A 23,737-nucleotide genomic window follows, 5' to 3' on the forward strand; every position below is an offset into this window, starting at 1 on the left:
TAAAAGATGGTTTAAGGGAGAACATGATCTAGCTATTTTGAAACCGTGAAGGCTTCGATGAAACATACGAGAGATAACTTCAGTGCCAATAATAAAGAGAAAAGGGGAGAGAGGATCACCTTGACGAAAACCTCTAGATGGGGAAAAGAACCCAAAAGGGCTGCCATTCAGTAACACTGAAAAAGAGGAGGTTGAAATGCAGAGTCTAATCTAATTGATCCATTTTGGATGAAAGCCAAGTTTTGTAAGAATTGCTAGCAGAAAAGACCATTCCATTTTGTCAAAGGCTTTCTCCATATCAATGTTAACAGCCATTTGGCCCCCTCTACCCCGCTTAGATTTAAGAGTGTGGAGCATCTCATGAGCCAAAATAGAATTATCTTGGATGGGGCGGTTTGGGACAAAAGCTGTCTGAAATGGAGAAATAATATTATTGAGAAAAGGCTTAAGCCTATTAGCAAACAGTTTGGAGATGATCTTGTAGATAATGTTGCAGAGGCTGATGGGGCGGTAGTGCAATCAGACACTGGAATAAGCATTTCTTTGGGGAAATTAAACGGAAACTGGACTCCACTTATCAATTACTTGACATTACTCAACAGGCCCCTCCTTCAAATTCCAACTCAGCCTTCGAGCTTCACCTCAAGTCCCTTTTAAATGAATATATGATTCAAGAAGAATCCCTTTGGAAACATAAATCTAGGGAACTCTAGTTGACATGTAAGGATCTAAACACTAGCTTGGTGTTTTTTAGTTTTGTTGTCAAGCAGTAAGCTGGGGAGCCAGATACAAGAATAGACCAAGCTTCTTTAATAACAACTCCACATGTGGGACCCCAAGTCCAAAATTCTTCAAAGCGAAAAGGGCGAGGGAGGGAAGGGTATCTAATAGATGTATCTACGAGCAGTGGGTTGTGATCAGAATTATGAGCAAGCAAATGGTAACTGAGAAAGAAAGGAAATGCTGAATCCATTGATTTGTAGCAATAGCCCAATCAATACGTTCTTTAATCAAACTATGCCCTTACCGGTGGTTAGACCACGTATAGGGGTTACCAAAAAATCCCAGATCAATCATACCAAACTGATTCATAAAATGACTAGAAGTATTCCTGGAGGAGCATGGAAAAGGTCTACCGCCCAATTTATCATTTTGAGTAGTAAAAGCATTAAAATTGCCAATACGAAGCCATGGAATATCACAATGGTCACCAAAAGCGGCTAACGTGGTCCAAAAATCAGAAGTGGATTTCTGATATGAGGGTCCATAAACAAACGAAATCAACCATTCAACCGCAGGGGAGTCTAAGGAACACCGAGCACAAATCATATCATGAGATACATAAAAATCAGAGAGTGTAACATCATTTTTCCAGGCTAGTAAAAGTCCTCCTCGAGAGCTAGAGGGAGGTGCTTGAACAAGCATATTGAAACCAAGCTGATGCATTAAAGAACTAGCAATGGAAGAGGCCGTCTTAGTTTCAGACAAGAAGATAATATCAAGATTATTTTTTCTAATCAGGGCCTGTAAACTATGAATTTTAGAGGATTGAGATAAACCTCTACAATTCTAAGAGAATATTTTCATTGGACAGAAGAGGCAAGCCTCAAATTTTGTGGAATCAATAGAAAAGCCTGAGAACGGTGGAAGGCTGCCGGATGATTCCTTGTAGCTCAGCAAAGAAAAATTGCAAAGGGGGAAGATAGGGACAGAAAAACCTAATTTTTCCTTGTCTTGGGGATTGAGAGAAGAGGCTTTTTAGTAGAAGAGGTGTTGAATGATAAAAATGGTGTATCAGATTTTACCAAAGGTGGAAGAGGAAATTTCAAAGTGGAAGATAGGTACAAAAACCTAATTTTTCCTTTACTCATGGGTAGAGAGAAGGTGGAGGTTCTCTCTCTAGGAGAGCGTTTACGTGGTGACAAATGGTTTAAGTGTTAGGAATAAAGGCTTAAAAACATTTAAAACTGTGATGTCCCGAATATTATTTGTGACAACCCTTGTTTTTTTTTTTTTTTTTAATACAAAACATTTGCATAAATATTAATCTTTTCAAATATAAACGAATCTTTACAGTGGCACAACAATATGTCGCAAAGCCAACATATGGTACATAACCCATAATCTGTACCTGGTAAATCAGAGTTTAACATCTATCTACTATGCAGCGGAAATCACATCTTAAACATCTATCTGTTTAAGTCTTTCCTCAATATAATTACACAACAGAAATGGTTTATAGAATAACAAATATTAATCTTTTAAAATATAAAAGGATCTTTACAGTGGCATGACAATATGTCGCAAAGCCTACATATGATACATACCCCATAATCTGTACCTGGTAAATCAGAGTTTAACATCTATCTACTATGCAGCGGAAAACATAAACCTAATAGCGGAAATCACATCTTAAACATCTATCTGTTTAAGTCTTTCCTCAATATAATTACACAACAGAAATGGTTTATAGAATAACAAATATTAATCTTTTAAAATATAAAAGGATCTTTACAATGGCATGACAATATGTCGCAAAGCCTACATATGATACATACCCCATAATCTGTACCTGGTAAATCAGAGTTTAATATCTATCTACTATGCAGCAGAAAACATAAACTTAATAGCGGAAATCACATCTTAAACATCTATCATAAATTAATTACAACAAGAGCCATTTAACATCTATCTGTTTAAGTCTTTCCTCAATATAATTACACAACAGAAATGGTTTATACAATAACAAGTGACACAAGCCAACTACACACAAACCATAAACAAAACCTATAAAATCGAGGACACCCATAGTCCCGCAATTATGACCGTCGTGGCGAGCTTCAGTTATAATACCTCAACTGCACATCTACAACACCATTAACTACGATCGGAGTACCTGCAGCCAAAGGAATATCATCTATACGATTGTGGGGGTTTGCCACATTCGTATAGGTGAAATTATGAGCCCACCGTCTTAACATAAATAAATACACTAAGACCTCAGAGGTATACTATTCACTGAGTTTTCGCAAAGAACTAACTTTTCTTTTTTAGTCATATGTACACTATAACAGCTACCAATTTTATAAACTTTGTTTGAAAACCCCCATTGCTAATATAGCAAACACTGACTAATAGAAAACATTTAAACATACTAGGCAGTTAAGATTATACGTAGAAGTTCTGTTGTACCAACAACTATGTTCGACCTCACCTACGATAATACTTTGTGGTTTATTTGCTCAGGTTTACATAACCCTTAAGTTAGAAAGCAATGGCATTTAAATCATGCAACCATTCGATAGAAATATACATAAGCTCTTTTCCATTGAGACTTTTATGCATACTAATACGTCTAGCAAAACTACAATATACATATCATGAAAACAACACACAATTTAAATAATGCTATACATGCTCATGATAGTCTTTTTATTCATTGAGGCTTACCCTCTCTTTCATTATTATAAGGCTTACCCTCTTTTCGTTATTATGAGGCTTACCCTCTCTTCCGTTAATGTATTCATGATTTATGCTTTACAATTCAAACTCTATACTCCTATTCTTTGCAAATCATGCTTTCTTCAAATACAATAAACCAATCAACATGTAATTTTATCATTTTTCTTTGCATAATTTAAATCTCACCTGCAGCACACATTCAAATACTTTAAATCAATTCAACATCTTTCATTCATACATCATTTCATAACATCATTGATCTTTCAACATAATTGAAACTACTTAAACATCCAAAGTGTATATATTCAACATACAGTTGGTTCAGATTTATAAAATAATATAGTGTTTGCATTTCTATAACATATTTAAAAGTAGTTTTCTCAGTGAGTAAAATACTCACCTTGGTTGCATACGACTTATGACTCCAACGTTTCTCCGGTGTTCTAGTTACTTGAACTCTACATTGGAGAACAAGTCAATGTCTCCAATCATGACACGACCCTACAAATACTTATAACGTTAGACTATGCTATGAAACTCATTCTATGACACTTAGACTACCCGCATGCTCACACGTTGCGTTACTCGTGTCTAAGTCTAGTTAAGTATCCTAACTATTATTAAATTAACACTTAGGTTTAGGTTCCTATTATGTCATGTTTATTAACACTAAGGTATGTTTACTATTTTATTAGGTTATCAATTGTTGCCGCATTATATTATCATTGCTAACCTCCATTTCATAACATTTTATTTATTTACTAAGTTAGTAATATATATCTAACTTACATACTTGTATATGTACATGAATATACGTGTGTGTTTATATATATATATGCACCTATAAAATGCTCACCAGGCTTAAACCTAATCCAAATACGTATAAAGATTGGCTTAGTAATTCCTTGTATATAAGCTATGGCTCCAACGCTATATAATCCTTATGTATTCCATTTATTTATTATATCCATTTGACCTACACTATTTACTCATTCCTTAATTTATTTCTAGTTAAGTATATGTTCTATTAATTGGCTCATAGAACCCAACGCCCAACACTTACCTATTTATCATATTGTCTTAGTGTCCTTAGGCATTAATTCTTCTCATACCTTACCTAAAATCCAAACCATCCAAAGCTCATAAACATAACCCAATACATCTATTAGCACACAAAAACCACATAACCATACGTATATAACATTTTTTCATTCCTTATTTCAACCGCATTTGCCATTTACACCAAAGGATATATCTAAAACATTAACTCCAAGCTCTTCTCAACAAACCAACCTAACCAATTTCCTTATCTTATTTCTCATTCCTCAATTAGTACTAAGATGAGGACCTTAACCATAAATTGACAATACATTCCCCAGTCATCCCAATGATTTATGACAATGAATCCAACTTTAATCAATTCAACGTTACCCATTTACACTAAAAAAATCCTCATTTACATATCAAGGCTAACTTCCCTCATAAGTGGGAATACCCACATAAAGTCTTTTAGTCCATACGGGTCCCAATCATCAAAACAATTCAAACAACTCTAACAAACTAACCTTATCCATTAACAATTCATCCTTTAACATCAAAATACACTCCTACACTAATACTTTGAAATCCCCATTTTCATATTAAAACCAACTCCTCTATTAGTCATAAAACCAATATCAAATCAACAATTCATAACAAGTCAACATAACTAAAACTAAATTATCCAAAGACTCATTCCTTTTAGTAAATCAAACACTTAAGCTTATATTCTAACTTTACCATAGTCAACCCTTTATAACCTCCACAAATAATAGTTCAATTAGCACATAATACTCATCCATTTGGTCATGCTAGAAAATACCCATGAAAAATAATACAAATCAAAGCCAAGGAAAACACACCCATCAACTTCAATTTTGGTTAACATCAATCCTACATTCGGATTTAACAAGATACATCCATCAAGTTCCCTACAAATCATCCCTTCTCTCAATTACTTCAAGCATTTCACAATCCACCTAAAATTCAAGAACTCAACCAATCCAAACAACTCAAATAAATCAATTATAAACTTCCAAAACCGAGACTCATTTCAAGACAACAATACCCATCAAATGGTTTAATCAAAACAAACCCAATTCCATTTTTAATTCCTAATTTCGGACCTAAATAAAAATCATGGCAGATCATACTATTTTCTTTTCTTCATCAAAGCATCGTTCGGTTATCCTCTACCAAAAACCACCAAAACTCCAAAACTTAATCAATCCAAGCAACTCAAATATTCAATGGAAATTAAGGAACTAAACACCATAAATTAACTATCAAAACCGAACCCAACAAGAACCCATTCGGTTCTTGCTTAACACCCAATACCCACAAACTCGACCCAATCGTTAGAAACCATCTAAACTAGAATTCGAGCTATAAATACAGTGAGTAATCCGAAAATACGAAGAAAAGGGTTAGGGAATTACCATTTATTTTCCTTCTTCTCATGGCTAGATCTCCTCCATGGCAGCTCTCTCTCTCTCTCTCACGGGCTCACTGTGCGTGTGTGTAATAGAAGAGGAAGGGAGGGGGGAAGGGAAAACTGGGCGTGAGAGATGGGGAGGGGGACTGGCGTGCGGGACTAGAAGAGAGGAAGAGAGGAAAATAAAAAGAAGGAGAACAAGAGAGGCGTGCAGGTGAGAGGGGGGGGGGGGGGGGGGGGGGGGAGAGAGAGTGAGAGAGAGAGAGAGGAATCCGGAAAAAGGGAGAAAAGAGGGGAAAAAGAAAGAGAAAAGGAAGAGAGAGAAGAAGTTGAACACTTGTCTCATTGTGAGTCTTCTCCTAAGCCAATCCAATGGCGACACGTGAGAAGGTGAGATTACCTTTTTATTTAAATGCACAAACTTCCATGAATTACACTAAAACCCCACTGTATTAAAACTCTATCTTTTAATAATTAATATTTGACCCCATATTAATTTTAACTATATTTTTACTAATGCAATTAATTATTTATTTACTAAAACTCGTTTTTACTCCAATTATATAAATTTATCTCCTTAGAAATTATTATTATTCTCATCCTATTAAATAAATATAATTTATTAACACTAAATTTCCTATTTATTTTTCTTGGTCTTTACATTATTTGTCATTTTAAGAATAAATTTAATGGAATAAATGACTAAAATTAATTTAAAGACTGAAAAATACAATAGGACGCACAGACAATATTTTATAGTCCAAAAAAAAATTAAATAAACAAAAAAAAATAATGATTTAAAGAAATAAATAAATAAATAAAATAAAGTAATATATATGGCACTGGTCTGTGCCCCACGTCCAAAAAATTAAGTGAAGGGCTAATACCCTTCACTCAAAAGGCCAGGTGGCTATTTTAATCAAGACGCCGAGTGGCCTCTTCAATAAAAGAGGCAAAGCCTCTTCATTTTTATTTTAAGAACAGAGACTCCTCTTCATTTTTTTCTCTTTTGAGTTTTCATAGAAAAATCACGATCTACGAAGATCCAACTCTCCAATCTTAGATTCGACTTCAGTAACGTAATCCTTAAAGCCTAATCTACGTTTTGACCAAACGTTTTGAGGTAAATCGCTAAACTTGCATTTTTGGAGATTTTTTATAAATCTTATAGAAATGAGTTTAACTTGGCGTGTTCTCTAGATTTTGTGTGGTTTGGAGTTGCTAGGAGCTTCCCGAGCATTGGGTCTTGGCGTGGTGAATTTTTGGTAAGTTTTCTATAGACCTTAGTTTTTTGGGTATTTTGTTAAAATGCTATTTTATTGTGATTAACCCTTAGTAATGCTTATGGGTTACCAATATTGGGTTTAATAAAGTGATTAGAAATTTTAAATAAATGCCACCTAGTGTGATTATTAGTTAGAATACTAATTAACGCAATGTATTATATTTTTAGCGGTACTTTACGGTTGAGTTTCGAGTCGTTTGGATATTGGGAGTACAAACGATCTGATGTGAGTATTTTACTCATTGAGAATATATATATATATATATATATATATATATTGTTTATGAAACCGAACCGACTATATGATGAATTATATGTTTTGAGATAATTTAATTAGTTTCGATTATGTTTAAACTATATCAATGATGTTTAAGAAATGATGCATGAGTGAAATGTGTTGAATTAATTTAAAGTGTTTGAGGTTGTGCTGCGGTTGAGATTTAAATTATGCAAATTGTTTAAGAACATGTCATGTTGAAACTATTTATGTTTTCTAAATAAACTATGTTTTGAATAGAAAATAATTTATTGACTTCTTAAACAAACGAAGTGTGTGTGTATGTGTGTGTGTGTGTGTGTTTGTGTGCAAACAAATATCTGAAATGCGGAATTTAAATAAAAAAAGGTATTTGTTACAAAGTGGAAACTCTGTGAAGAGAAAAACCACTCCGGAACAGCCAAACTCAAGAAATCCACTATTCAAAAACAAAGCTAGTTACAAGACACTCGTACTTACATACCCTTATGCAGTAGTCATATCTTTAACTCTGACGTGTAACCCAACACGAACGCTTTCCAACCAGATCTTCCACTTGAAGGGGTTTTTGATGGATTCTTTTACCTTAAGTGTGATGTCTCACATCGCCTGGGAATGGAGATGTGCTTATATGTATAAATGCACCTTTTATGACACAACGTGTTTTAAAGCCGTGATGGCGATGAACCTATCAGAACTCTGCAGTTAAGCGTACTTCTACGAGAGTAATCCCAGGATGGGTGACCTCCTAGGAAGTCTGGTTTGAGGGAGCCAAAAGCGGACAATATTGTGTCATTGAGGGTGGGTCGTTACAAATGGTATCAAAACCATTACCTAGCTTGAGATGGTGGGAGCGTGCACAAGCCCATGAGGGTTGCCAGCGGATACTCGCTGAGACGTCAAGAATGGGGTGATCCTGTAATGTCTGAGACATTATTTAATAATTAGAGTATAGAATTTGAGTAAATAACTAATTAAAATTATTTTAGTGTCATTAAAAATGCAAAGGAATATTTTTAAAGTCTAAAGAAAATTGAAAAAGAAAATAAAATAGAAAAGAAATTAAAAATGAAAAATAAACATAAAAGAAATTAATTAATAAAATTAAATAAAGAGATGAAAAGAAAAATTAAAAGAAGAAAAGAAAAGTCAAGTAAAAATAATAATAATAATAATAATAAAGCATGTGGGGCGACCTACGCCCCACATACTTAAAGTGAAGGGCCACTTGGCCCTTCACGAAAAGAAGGAAGGGCCATCTGGCCCTTCCCAAAGAAAAACAAAATTAATAAAAAAAAAAAAAAAAAAAGGAGAAGAAAAGGATGATAAGGCGTCTACGCCTTATCTCGTGGGAGAGAAAAAAAGAAAGAGGCAGAATGCCTATCTCTTTTGTCCTCTTTGGGGTTTTTCTACAAAATTCATGATTTACGAAGATCCAACCGTCCAAACTCAAATTCGACTTCGGTAACGTGATCTACGAAGTCCGATCTACGTTTTTACCGATCATTTTGAGGTAAATAGCTAAATTCATATTTTGAGATTTTTGGTTAAATCTAGCAAAATATGAGTTTGATATAGTGTTTTCTTTAGACTTTGTGCTATTTGGAGCTTGCAAAGATTCCCCAAACACCGGGTATTATTTGGGTAAGTTCCTTTAATTCATAATTTATGAATTAATGTTATTTTAAATATATTAGTGTTTATGTTGGTGAGATTAATAGTTATTGTGATCAAGTTAATATTTTATATATTATGGGTTAATTTTGAAAACCCTAATTTGATGGGTTAAATTAATTTGAGAGTTTTAATTGATTAAAATTTAGATAGTTAAATTATGTTAGTAATTGATGTAAAAAGATTTATGAACATAATATTAGAGTTAATAATATTGATAAAATGTTAGTGAGAAATAATCCAAAGATTAGCAAATATAATTTTAGGGCTAATATTATTATAAAAGTATTAGTAAAAATAATTTATGGGTTAGTGGAAATAATGATAAGTTAGTAATTAATATTATGAGTAAATAATTAAATGGTGTTTTTAATAACTAACCCGTAGTAAATACTTTAGGTTAGTGTTAATTGAGTTTAGTTAGTGTCTAGGATTATGGGTAAATATTTGGGAACCCTAGAAATATTATGGGTTTTCTATGGGTTAGCTCTTGAGCAATTTAAGAGCTAAATGTGAGTCCAATATTAGAAGTTGTCAACAATGTGCAATGTATTGTTTTTACAGTAATGCATTGCATGGCAAGGTTTAGGAGACCTAGTGCTTAATATCTGCGCAGCCAAGGTGAGTAATATACTCACTGAGAAACTATTATTTTCATATATTAATAAATTGCAAAATATATATGTTTTATGAATCTGAACCAACTGTATGTTGAAGATATCTGTTTTGGATGATTTGAGTACTTTTGAATATCTTGAAATTATGATGATGTTGAAGTATGTATATGATATGTGGAGTTTGAATAAATGGTGTGACTCTAGGATATGATTGGGGATTTTTGTAGACTAGGGTTGCATTGTAAATTACTGAGATTTTTAGTGTGAGTTATAAAGGGGGAGACATGATGCATTGCGTGCTTAACGGCACAAACCTCGGGATACGGTCCCTGTCCTTTGGGATACGATCCCTGTTCTTTGAGATACGGTCCCTGTCCTTTAGGATACGGTCCCCGTTCGCTTGGCATATGCATACATATATCTTGGTGTGTTTGTTTATATCGTTTTTATGATATATATATTTCTTATTGCATGATTTAAAGGAATCGAGCTTTAGTATACCTAGATTGTACGCTACTGAATTGGGTAACGTAAGTGTCTTTTGACATGAAGTTACCTACATCTGGCAATGCTGTTTCTTTGTATTGCTGAGTAAGATACCATTGTTTTATGCTTGATGTACCTAGATTGTACGCTACTGGATTGGATAATATAAGTGTCTTTTGACACGAAGTTACCTACATCTGGCAATGCTGTTTCTTTGTACATTTGAGCTACCATAGTTTTATGCTTGATGTACCTAGATTGTACGTTACTGGATTGGGTAATGTAAACATCTTTTGACATGAAGTTATCACATCTGGCAATGCTGTTTCTTTGTACATTTGAGTCACAAAATACAATAGTTTGGGGTAATTACCTTTTTCCCTCATGAACAACCAACTTTTGCGCAAAGCCTCCACAAACTACTAACTCGACCAAAATAGAGTATTCAACTACCAAACACAACCATTTTCCCCCCTTCCGTCAATTAGAGGGTTAAAACAAACAGTCAACGGGTCACGTGACCGTCACGTGCCGTTTTACATGGGGGCATGCTGGAAGATGGTGGTAGTTCATAGGGGCATGTTGGAAGATGGTGGCAGTTCATGGGGGCAAAATAGGAAGAAAATGAGGGTAAAACAGCATGTGACAGTCACGTGACCTGTTGACCATTTGTTTTAACCCTTTTGACTGGCGGAAGAGGGGAAAATGGTTGTCTTTGGTAGTTGAATGCTCTATTTTGGTCGAGTTGGTAGTTTGTGGGGGCTTTGCGCAAAAGTTGGTAGTTCATGGGGGAAAAAGGTAATTACCCCCAATAGTTTTATAGTAGGTGAGAAGATATGTAGTTGTTTCCAAGGTGGGATGACTGGAACTTCTGTATGTGTTCGCAGCTACATAGTATGCTTTAAATATTTTCTATTAGTCGGTGTTTGCTAAATCAGCCATGGGGGTTTTCAAACAAAAGTTTATAAATTGGTAGCTGTTATAGTGCTCGCAAAACTAAAATAAAGAAAAGTTGATTCTTTGTGAAAACTCAGTGAATAGTATACCTCTGAAGTCTTAGTGTAATTATTTATGTTAAGGCGGTGGGCTCATAATTCCACCTGTACGGATGCGGCAACCCCCGCAACCGTACAGACATTGATGCTTTGGTTGCAGGTTCTACGGATATAGATATTGACTCGTTCACCTAGCGTATGGGATGCTATGATTGGAGCACATCGCGACAGTCATAAGTTATGAACTCATGGGTAGTCCGTATTTTGCGTATTATATTTTTATGGCTCGTGTTTTATGTGGCTTATGTATTTATTGAACCCTGTATTTTAGTATGTAATTAGTGTAATATGTTTTATAAACCTTAAATAGATAGACTCGTAAATGGCTCTCGTTGTTGTAATTAACAGTTAGGTATTAGATGTATTTCTGCTTATGATATGTGTTCCGCTGCATATTGATATTTATATTCCGCTGTGTTAGATGTAACTATGAATATCAGGTACATGTTATGGAACGTGTACGTTATGTTGGCTGAGCGACAAGTAGTCGTGCCACTGTGAAGATCCATTTATATATGTTTTTTTTTTAAAAAAAAAATGGGTCGTCATAGATCCCATGAAGGTCGCCAGCGGGGACGCTGGGTCCCAAGAAGGGGTGATTGTGATGTCCCACATCTCCTGGGAATGGAGATGTGCTTATATGTATAAATGTACAATTTATGACACAACGCGTTTTAAAGCCATGATGGCGATGAACCTATCAGAACTCCGTAGTTAAGCGTGCTTCTGCGAGAGTAATCCCAGGATGAGTGACTTCCTGGGAAGTCTGGTTTGGGGGAGCCAAAAGCGGACAATATTGTTTCATTGAGGGTGGGTCGTTACATTAGGTCCAACCCCTAAGATAAACTTCGCATGAACACTTGAGCACATACTGGCAATAGCTTGAGAGCTAGCAGATCTTCGATTCTCACTAAACACCATCTCAAAGCACTATGCAATTCTCTGTTGAATTCTATACAAAACACTAGCCTAGAGCCCCATATTTATAGGCTTCAAGAGACCTTGAAAACTGTTGAAAATCAAACTCTGACTGACGAGCGTCCAGACAGAAGATAGCCTCGTCCAGACGGATTTCAGCGATCCTTCAGAAATAGCGCAATTCTATCCTTATCAGGTTTGCATCCGGATGGCTTGACCGAGCGTCCGGATGGTCTTCGCTAGAATTCTTTCCGTGTTCGAACGGAAATCTGGAGTTATCTGAATTACTGGATATCGTCCAGACGAGTTGCCGAGTCGTCCAGACGGAATACAGAAACTTTCCAAATAGTGTTGACTTCTGAAATACAATCCTTGTTGAATACTAATTGACCTGGCGTCTGGACGGTGTTGCTCTGTCGTCCGAGTGTCTTCAATGTTTATCCATAAGACACTGCGGGGCGTTCGGACGCCTTCAAAGGCCTGTCCGAACGGTTGCACAAGAACCGACTGATTTGTCTTGGTTTTTGCAATGGACTCTTCATGGATATGTTCTAGAAGCTTGTAAACAGTAAATGTCTGAATATTATGAAGATTCCGATTTGAAAATCGACTGTCCTGTTAAAACGCAACCATTACATAAAGTGTTTTTGTTTTAACCAGAATGTAGCCAATACAAATACTAACATGAATGATTTCAAAGTATTTGATGAAATGTTGGATTTGTTTAGTTTTAAGGGAACATGATTTAGCAACTGCATGATTTTATAGCATGATACAATAGTGAAACATATACTGGTCAGGCACAGAGCATAGAGCATGTAGTATAGAGCATACATATAATAACAGTACAATAGTAACAGAATGCAGTAAACACAGTTAAACAGCAGTTGTCAGCATCGTGGGGGACCCAAGCCCCCAGTAGACCCAGTTTCATGTATATCATATATAGCATTGTTTTATGAGTGATGTTTTTATGTTATGAATAGCTTTTACTAGACGTGTTGGTATGTATAAGTGTCTTAAATGAAAAGCACTTATTTATATTTCTATCGGATAGTCACATGTGTTAAGAAACATTGAACTTGAATGTACATGGATTCATAATTGCCCAGGTGCGAATAATGGCATGTCTATGAGTAAGAAGGTTGACTGTTATTGTTTTTCAGGAAAGACGTGTTAACATAATTGAGTTTAACTGTAGTGCTCACATGATCTATTGACGTTCAAGGCATGAAGCTAAAATACGATTAGAGATGGTGTTGCAAGTATAATGTTGAAGGATGATATCCTAGTATGGAAGAGTAATATGTCATGTTTTATTGCTTAAGACTAATGTGTAGACATGATATCTGTGATAGAGTGATCGTGTACACCTATGTCTGAGCCATCGTTGAAAAATACTATAATAGAGGGGTTTATATGTAGAATCTTCCAATCGGTAGACTGAAACTTCTATATATTTTCACGGTTATATAGTATGTCTTAAATATTTTTTGAATAGTCGGTGTTTGCTGTATTAGCTATTTGTAAATTGTGGCTGATATATTGTGCGCACGACTAAAAATAAAATAAAGGTTGGTTCTTTGTAAAAACTCAGTTAGTTTTATATCACTGAGGTCTTAGTATGTTTTATACTGAGACGATGGATTCATTCTTTCACCTATGCAGATGTGGATACCATCACAACCGTGTTGATGATATTTCTATGATTGCAGGTACTCCTGAGGCGGATGATGATCCGGTAGCGTACTATTTGGGTTACTACGATTGAAGCCTGTAGCGACAGTCGTAGGGGGTTGGACTATGGTGTCCTTATTTTGAGTACTTTTGTATATGGTTTGTGGCGTATGTGCCACGTATTATTTTATATAAGCCATTCTTTTGTAATAGTTATATGTAGTTAAGCCTTAAACAGATAGACTTGTGTTATGGCTCACTTTTGTGTAGATAACAGGTTTATTTATAATTATGGTAATCCGCTATGTTTGATGGTATCATGATGTATTCCGCTGTAGATATAACTTTATATTTCAGGTACATGTTATGAGGCATATGCCATATGTTGGTTGAGCGACATGCAGTCGTGCCACTGTGATACTCGTTTTACGTTTTGTTAAAAAAAAAAAAAAAAAAAAAAAAACGAGGTCGCCCCAAAAACAATGGCCTAGCTTAACTATTTTAAACTATCACACGGCCACACATGACCTTGAAGAACTCCAATCACCTCGAGCCATGGTGGGAGCCAAAGTACGAGCTATCCCTGGAATATTGATCTCTCCATTGTATAAGAATCTTGCGAGCCTAAGCGCCTTCTTCCAAGCACTTGTTCTGCTTGGAGTTGAATTGCCTTCGTTTGCCTCTTGCTGATCATGTTGATAATTCTTTAGTAAGCGGATTAATGATAGTAGAAAACAAATGGTAGAAATTGCACCAGATATAAGGTAAAGGCCCCAGAAGCTCTGGAGGCTCAAATATTCTGTACTATTGGATGTTAGATTCACTGAACATGACTCATTTGAAGGAGTCAACCATTCATCTTCAAGTCGTGTGAGGTTGCCTTTTTCTAATAGCCTTAAAATTGATTTTGAAAAATCCTTGGCTATTGGAGAGCCTTTTTAGAATGCCTACATGAAAGATATATAAGAATTGATTCCTATCAGAGAAAAAGATGCTATTTTCTTATAAGACTCCAAATTAAATGGATGATAGAAGAAAAGGTAGAGGGAAAAAAAAGGGCGAAATGGTGTAAGTAGTTAGATATACTCTTGTATATTTTTTTTGTTTCTTTTATATCATAGCATGTACTACAAAGATTTTTTTAATTAGTATTTATTTAAAATTTGTGTTTAAACATTTGGCCACCATGCATGGAAAGTTTGAGAAAGATCTACAGAATTATTTCTTCCCATATTTAAATTGTCTGAAAGACATATTTTCTGCTAAGAAATCTCAAAGACATGACATTGAAGTTTACTATAGAAATTTGGGATGATCAACTTGAAGTTATGTGGAAATTGAAACAGCAAAGTTGTAGTAACTACTCACAAAGCCAAATCCTCCAAATTTATAGGTAGGTGTGGTGGCAGTGTACCCCTTGCAATGCTGGTTGATGAAAACTTTCTTATATGGAAGTTCAAGAAAGGCAGCAGTTATATGCTTGTTCTCAAATAGCTCTCTGTACTCAGATTCGTTGAAAACCGTGATGATGTTCTCTGAATTGAATCCAATCACATCCTCTAGGTAATTCCTGACAAATGAATCATTATCACAACCAACTTTTGAGTTGCTGCTCTTTAGCCACTCAATATCTGTATTAACTTCTTGTAGTCTTTGCACGGTGAACATAGAAGACAGACTAGCAGTGTAGCTCGAGGTTAAGATCCACACAAGAAGGAGCCATACTACCACCACCACTCGAGTTAAGTTGCTGTTAATTTTCTCTCCTGCAAAGAAAAAACATGGAGTTCACAAGCACTCGATGCGACGATGTTTCTGACAGAAACTTAACTGAAAATATATAAATAATCGTGTATGTTGTAATATTCAGATATTAATCATAGAATATTTCTTGTTATAATTCTAGAAATTTGGTACTTAACTATGAGCGAAGAACAGAGAGGAGAATGTGAACCAAAACGTGGTCCCAATCTGATTCTTCCATGGGCCACTAAATTCTGGATTGCATTGATGCTCCAAGAACCAAATTATAAGCATTGTGTAAAGCATGATGGCACCAGTCACCACCCACATTTCCCACGTGAAAGGCTTCAAAAAGATCCATGCTTTTGACTCTTCAGGTTTTGTAGGAACTATCATGGACAACCCTGACTCGGTGTAGGGCTGAGTAAAGTCCACGTATTCCAATCTGTCAGCCAATATTAGGGTTGGCAATTCGGGTCAACGGGTCGGGTTCGTGTCGACCCGGCTGACCCGATTACATAATCGGGTCAGACACGAACCCGACCCGATTATTAATCGGGTCAGACACTAGAACCCGAACACGACCCAGTTGTGAACCGGGTTACACGACACGAACCCGTTGAACCCGGTAACGCGTGCCCACTGCCCACCCCACAACCCACAGGACACGACGTCGACGAGCCCAGTGCCCACCCCACAGCCCACAGGACACGACGTCGACGAGGTGGAGCAGCCGAGCAGGGCTGGCAAGCCCAAGCCTCCGGATCTGATGAGTCGATGACTAGAACCGAGCACTTCCGCCTTTAGGAGGTTCGACTGGCTTGGACCTTGAAAGATCCGGTGGGGACGACGCCAGTGGAAATTGAATGGAAAGAGCCGGTGGGGACGACGCCGGTGGAGATCGAAGGGAAAGCCCGGACAGAACCGGTGGAGATGTCGCCGTTTTGGAGGGTTGCGTGGTGGAGCTCGGCTTTGAGAACTCTGCTTTTGCGGCTCTGAGAGCTTGGGCCCCTGGACCTCGTGGGGAGGATCCGAGTCTCCGAGAGGTGTCTCGGCCGTTTAGGAGGGTTGCGGTGTGAACTGTGAGTCTGTGAACTTAATGAAGATTGAAGATGGTGAACTGGCGGCACTAGCCCAACTGGGTGATGGCGTGAAGCAAAAAGAAAACAAGAAATGGGTGATGCGTGATCCGGGTAGGGTTTCACCGTTTCGGTCCTTTTGGTTTTGGACCTGACTTTAAAAAAAAAAAAAAAAAAAAAAAAAAAAAAAAAAAAAGAGGACAAAAACGTGTCTGGGGGGTCAACCCGCGGGTTGACCCGCCAGACACGATTATAAACGGATCATAATCGGGTTGACCCGATTATGACCCGAACCCGATAATATTAAACCCTAACCCTGAATTTTCGTGTTGTGTTCGTGTCGGGTTCGCGGGTCGTGTCAAAAATTGCCAACCCTAGCCAATATGGTCACGTCACCAACGACAGCATCATAAGTCTTCCATTGTTTTTGATCCACGTGACAAGGGTAGTCTTTATCAGAAACAAGAAATTGTATTCGGAAAATTGAAAAAACACAATAATCATCAACTGAGAAAATTCCAGTTAAGAGCAGATTTTGCTGCTCTTCCTGCAACTTCCAAGTGTTAGAGCAGATAATGCAGCAGATGAAAACAACATTTCAAATTCAACACAAAGATATAAACCAGCAGCTCAAGATCATGACAGACACATTAACTCAAACTTAAGATAGGATAGAATAACATTTTGAATTTGTAATGCTATCTTGTATCGTTATCTGATTGTGCAATCCTCTGTAAATAGTTATTTACAAATACAAGTCGAAATCTCGACACCAAGTGTGTGAAAATGATCTCATCAAACACCTATAGTTCAGTTTATTATACCAAGGGGCTTGAGAAGATTCAGAGTTTTGAGAAAACAACATCAGAAGAAAGTCCCATCAGAAAAACATATGAAATTTTCAATCACCAAAAAATGCTTCTCAAACAAAAGTTATCCAATTAGTTTTTTCAATTCTATTTACTTTTCAATTCCCACTTTTTCAAGAACTCTGTTCGAAACTCAAATCACTTTTTTGAAAACTTTTGTAAAGTACTTTCGAAAATTAAAATGAAGTTGTTTGTTTGTGTCATGCACTACATGAAGATTAATAAGGAGTTTCACGAAACTGAACGGCAAAGTTGAAATTGTTACCTTGTCGAAAACTCCGTAAACCAATTCGTCATAGGTGCTGTTGAAGGCCACAAATTTGTAAGGCAAACTATAATTCAAATTAGATAGCACCATCTCGAAAACTTTTATGCACCAACCTCCATATTTGATATCATCTTTGTTGCTGTCATCTACCTTAACAAACTTCTGGAATGAAGTTCTCCCGGGAACTCCAATTATCAATGGATTCTTGTCAGTAGGCATTGCCCAGCCTTTTGGTCTGCTTAAGTTCATCTCGGCGGGCCAAATCACTGGGGCAGCCAAACGTTGTCTACCTTTTTCTGTCACAAGGCCTTTTGAGAACCTATCATATGGCGCCCAAAAGTCTAATTCTTCATACCTCTTATTTCGCACATTTACAATCCTCAATTTGGGGGGAGTTTGCAACAGCTTTCCTCCTTCGAAACGTATTTCGCCACTTAAACCAGAGAAACTGCTTGATGCTATATTCCTTAACAAAATCTCTGCGCTACTGATGTTACTGGCCTGTGAAATGGTCCTAATGCTATCATATGCTCGTAGAGCATGAATTCCCGGCTTAGGATTAGCCTCCTCTGGATACTCGGATTGGAATTTTTTTGAGAACAGGGCATAGAAATCTTTGTAAGAATCAGTACTAGTAGAATAGTAGGTCTTGATCCCTAAAGCACCTTCCATAGAGGAAATAACAGAGTCGTCAACCGAGTACAGGAAACTTGTTACACTGTCCGTGATAATCCAAGCTGACTCGTTCCCCATAAACCCGAGATTTTTAGCTTCTCTGAACAAATGAGTCGCCATCGACAACGATGACTGAAGAACAATAAAAACCCGAGATTTTGTTGCATTCTGTAGCTTCAGCAGCTCGTCCAGAACAAACCCTTTTGGAGAAGACAGAGAAGAAGCTGGTGGAAGAACTAAACGATAATCAATCTCTGAATCAACATCCTGAAGAGCCTTGGATAGAAGAAGAGCTGACATCCCCGAGTCACTGGCATACGGACCATCTTCATGTATCACCACAACCTTTTTCCATTGGTACACCCCAACAATATCTGCAACGCATTTGATTTGTGAAGAACCGTTGTTAGCCATTTGTATTAAGAAAGGCCAACGGCGTTCCATCTGCGGTGGGGTTATGACACGAGCTGCGAATGAAATAATCGGAACTTTTTCCTTGTTTCCAACAGAAGCTACGAGTGCGGCTTCCTCCCATTTGTTCATGCCAATAATTACATCCACTTTCTTTTCCTTAATGAGCTCTTCAGCTGCAGTAAAAGTAGGAGATTAGTTCTATAAATACAATAGAAATATGATATATCATCGTAAAATTTACTGACCGGCAGAAGCAACTTGAAGGGGGTCTAACTGGCCGGAGTCCTGGAAATGGAGGGACAGCTTGTTAGACTTTGAATAGCGGTTGAAGTTTTCCGCCGCAATTTCAATGGCTATTTTCTGTTCTTTCCCGATTCGGGACTTGACATCAATGATTCCACCAATATTTGTAACTATGGTTGTATTAGTAGCTTGACCTCCATGGGAGATCAAGAGAAGAATAGAGATTAGTAGGGAAAAGAGGTGGCAAAACTTTAGAAGTATGTTATTGGTAAAGAAAAGAAATCCCATTTTGTATGTGATAATTGTGTACACAAAAGAATAAAAGAATAAATAAATACACAAGGCTCAAGGTAGCACTTATTATATATGGACATGCATATCTGGTTGTTCTTCGATCTAGAGTGTGTATATCGCCGAGGAATTTCGTATATTTCGCTTTCCTCTCTTTGAATTGACTTCAGAAAACGCGGACCCGAGACTAGGAAATGTCGGCATGGAATTTGGGATATTTTGCTGGTAAATGACTTTTATGCCTTTTAAATCTTTATAAAATTTTAAATTTGTTTTTAATTTTAGGGTTAAATATCTAATTATTACTTGAATTTTAAGTTTTTTAAATTTGGTAGTTGATTTTTCGTTTGTTTCATAAGTGGACTTGAGTTTAGGGGTAAAAACTACTTTAGGACTTCTATTACATTTTGCATCTAAATAGTAACGGTATACCACGAGTCCACCGCAGAGGTTGACACGTAGTACCATACAAAAAAAAATAAAAAATAAAAAATAAAAATATTTAAACTATATAAAAATAATAAAATAATAATTGAAAAAAAAAAAGGGTGGCGCACCAGGGTGGCCGAACCACCCATGGTAGAAAAAAAAATTATAAAAAAATTATTAAATAAAAAAATTGATAGATTTTGACCCTTGGTGTGGCTCAGTTTTAGAGGGTTTGCCCATGAGAATGGCTGAACCACACCCATGGGCCACGGGAGTGGTTCGGCCACCCTTAGACTGGTCGACCTAGGGGTGGTCGAACCACCCCATTGCCCTTGGGGGTGGTTCGGCTACCCCAAGGGCCAAAACCCATCATTTTTTATTATTTTTTTTGGTCATGGGGTGGGCGAACCACCCCCCAAACTAAGCCACCCTTCTTTTTTGTTTTTTGTTTTTTAAATTATATTACTTTCTTATTTTTATATAATTTTTTATTTTTTTTATATAGTGCCACGTGTCAACTGCTAGCAGACCGTTAATATTTGGAAGAAAAATGTAATAGAAATACCAAAGTGATTTTTACCCCTAAACTCAGGTCTATCTATGAAACAAATGAAAACTTAGGTACTAAATTTAATAAAGATTAAAACTCGGATACCAATAGGGTATTTAGCCCTTAATTTTAAATTAAAAATTGAAAAAATAATAACTTAATTTTTTTAAAAAAACAAAAAAAAATGGTGACCCCACCATAGGTCTGGTGAGCCACAACTGTGGGTCACCACGAAACCTAAGGTGGTGACTCCGCCATCGATCAGAGCCCAAATTTTTATTATTATTAAATGAGAAGAACAAAAAAGAGAGTATTTTCATCATTTTCAAGAATTTCACAAAAAGTCCTAATAGATATGGGCATTGCATCAAATTAAAAGTTCGATGGTTGAAATTGAAGGTTTTTAAATTTAATTTAGGATAGTATTTCAAGATGAGTAGAAGTTTAGTGAAGTTTTTGAAGTTTTTCCTACTTTTTATATTATTAGTAAAGTTTTATATTTTCTAATTTTATTTATTATATATACATAATAAATAAAATGATTTGATTGATGACCTCATCAAACAAGCCATCCATTTATCCCTATACCGTCGAGGGATAGGAGTACTTTTTGGGACAATCAGACATTGAGTGTCTGTACCAAACGTACAATCATGAGGAGATCAAGAGTACGAAGTTCAACATCTAAAAGTTGATCGTTGAGATCCCTCTGGCTGAGTATCACTCGCATAATATTATTTTCAATTTTCACTAGACACTAGAAATATCAAAGGTTGAGATAGCAACTGATACTCTTGAAGGGAAGGCATTATAGTCGTTTCATAATTGGTTGGTAGTGTGCCATGGAGAATCAACTTGGAAGGAATTTGTGGAATGGCTCCTTGTTTGATTTGGTTATTTTTAACATATAAATATGGATGGTAAGGAAGTAAAAATTTGGCAAACATCAACAATTTAGGAATACATAAGTCGTTTTGAACAGTTATGTGATCAAACTCATAATTGGTCCGATATACAGCTAGTGAGGACATTCATTGAACGACTTCGGCCAAAAATCTGATTGGAAGTCACGACTCAATGACCTCAAACTATGATAGTTGTTGTTTCACTTGCAAGAAGAGATGATGAGTAACTCATGGTGGAAAGCTGTCAAATAGTTAAGGTGATAGATTAACCAACAACGAGAAAAGAAACTGATATGTTTCGAGTGAGCCAGAAACTCTCAAAAAATACAATGAGATTGTATTTTACTTAACAAAATTTAACATTCTCATATAATTACTGATTTGTTCCTTATATATAATTAGGTAACCCAATTGAAGTAGAAGTGTCATTCTGCATGGCTAGAGACCTACTGGAATACAAGGAAAAGACTTGGTTTTAACCAATTGGACACGTGTAATAAATACACGTGGCCGAACGTCTCCCAGCTGCATGTTGCCACGTTGTCAGCATAACACGTGGCTACAGTAACCACTACTGTAGCCACGTGGCGAATGACAACTATTTTTGTAGTGCAACCATGATCTGATCGTTTACTCTTATCCTAAGAGATAAAACTTCTTATTAACATACTCCTCTACTTAGATAACTACTAAATATGACGGCTACTAAATCAAATAACATATTAATCTAGATATTCTTATTTAAAATTAAAAAGACTACTTCTACTACTAATCAACCGCCTATCTCTTAAGATAAGAGATAAACTTTTATTTAAATAATTATACTACTCATGGCTAGAGATGTAATCGATAATGATTACATCATAAACTCATTTTCTACCTTAACTTGCAAATTAAACTCCCAAAATGCAAGAAGAGTGAGTAGCGACAAATGTAAAAGTTTCGGAGTTGTAATTTATTTTATCAGAAGTTTTAGATGCCTCCAATATTGGTAATTGTTATATTTCTGAGGAGGTCATGATCTCGTGATGAATGAAGAGAGTAAATTGTTTACCTTAGTGAGTGGAGCGTGCATAGTGGATAAATAATTAGTTGAGATATAGTCTCTACAATCTTAGGAAGAAACTGGTTATGATCAAATTTAGCAAAGCTTTATTAGAAGGGAATCGATTCTACTAAGTCAAACAAGTGAAGAGAGATGTTTGCTCCAAATTCTGAGGTTCAATTATATGGTGGGTAATATTGATTTGGAATTATTTTTATGATATTTTCAATAAAAAGAGCAATATGACCCAATATATATATATATATATATATATATATATATCTCTCTCTTAGCTGCACGCCAATTTTGAGACATAATTACCTTAACGAAGACATGGTGGACGCCATTACACGAAGGGACAATTCCCTTGAGATCATGTATTCCTCGATGCTGTTAACTTAATATAATCTAGCATTTTCTCATAGTTAAAGTGACTATTATCTCACGACAGACATGTATGTTAAGTGAAAAGATATCCTAGATAGTTGTCGAAAACCATTTTCCAGAGTGATATGAGAAATAAAGAATGGAAGAAAAAATAAATACATTTTATCCCCCTAAAAATAAAAAAATAAAAAATAAAATAAAATAAAAAAGTTAGATTTTCTTTTCACTTTTGCATCCAATGTTTAAAAATTAGCAATGTACCCTCCAACCAAGTTTTTGAAATTTTCAATATTGCCATTCGTTACTTAAATCTGTCTTTTCTAAAGAAAATGGACCCACGTGCAACACATGTGGCTTTTTAGGAACAAATGTCCCCAAATTATCCATAAAAAAAAAAAAAAAAAAAAAAAAAAAAAAAAAAAAAAATCTTAAAAAAAAAGTTAAAACAATTTTTTTTTATAAAAAAATTAAAAAACCGAAAAAAATAAATTACACATCAGTTGAATATGATTCTTAACTTACAACAATAATGTTAGAAACTATATTTTTTTTATCTTTCAAGTATCTCATAATATTGACATAACAATTTTAATTAACCTTTGAATCGATTATTGTTTAAAAAAATAAAAAATAATATTGATTAAAATTATCACATCGATTAACATTATAAAATAATTATAAAATAAAAAGATGGTTTCTACCTTTGGTCCTTTGCTCTTTCTAACAATGGTGGATAATAGAGTACTCACAAAAAAAAAAAAAAAAAAAAAAAATGATGGATAATAGAGGGGTGAGTTGAGTTTTAGTTTTTGACCGGGCTGAGTTATTTTGAGGGGGAATGGGAAAGCTGCGGCGCCCTTTACAGTCAAGTCAAAGAATCAAAGATACCAACCAAAATATCCCAAATTCCACGCTGACATTTTCTACGAACGGTTC

The 23,737-nt window shown here is 35.8% G+C and overlaps 1 protein-coding gene and 1 long non-coding RNA gene across 2 annotated transcripts; both read right to left on the reverse strand.

Annotated features, from left to right (window-relative positions):
* Positions 1-2,466: 2,466 nt before the first annotated feature.
* Positions 2,467-6,153, reverse strand: LOC133869606 (uncharacterized). Its single transcript, XR_009900482.1, has 2 exons — positions 5,940-6,153; positions 2,467-2,917 (listed from the first exon to the last, which is right to left on the reverse strand). It is a non-coding gene; the product is annotated as an uncharacterized LOC133869606 (long non-coding RNA).
* Positions 6,154-15,161: 9,008 nt separating this feature from the next.
* On the reverse strand, positions 15,162-19,493 carry LOC133869718 (glutamate receptor 2.7-like). Its single transcript, XM_062306791.1, has 5 exons — positions 19,197-19,493; positions 17,860-19,124; positions 17,112-17,140; positions 15,826-16,106; positions 15,162-15,669 (listed from the first exon to the last, which is right to left on the reverse strand). The coding sequence occupies exons 1-5, from the start codon at positions 19,480-19,482 to the stop codon at positions 15,230-15,232; spliced, it is 2,301 nt and encodes a 766-aa protein (XP_062162775.1). The 5' UTR covers positions 19,483-19,493; the 3' UTR covers positions 15,162-15,229.
* Positions 19,494-23,737: the final 4,244 nt, after the last annotated feature.

This window comes from Alnus glutinosa, chromosome 5 (assembly GCF_958979055.1).
Source record: "Alnus glutinosa chromosome 5, dhAlnGlut1.1, whole genome shotgun sequence".
In the NCBI taxonomy this organism is placed as follows: Eukaryota; Viridiplantae; Streptophyta; class Magnoliopsida; order Fagales; family Betulaceae; genus Alnus; species Alnus glutinosa.

What these genes read in the sequence shown, in the direction of transcription:
- LOC133869718 (XM_062306791.1), bottom strand. Translation starts at nt 19,482, where the DNA reads ATGGGATTTCTTTTCTTTACCAATAACATACTTCTAAAGTTTTGCCAC. An exon ending in CCTTCAAGTTGCTTCTGCCG is followed by an intron (nt 19,125 to 19,196) that starts GTCAGTAAATTT and finishes CTTTTACTGCAG; the next exon opens with CTGAAGAGCTCATTAAGGAA. An exon ending in CTCTCTGTTCTTCGCTCATA is followed by an intron (nt 15,670 to 15,825) that starts GTTAAGTACCAA and finishes TTTTCTTTGCAG; the next exon opens with GAGAGAAAATTAACAGCAAC.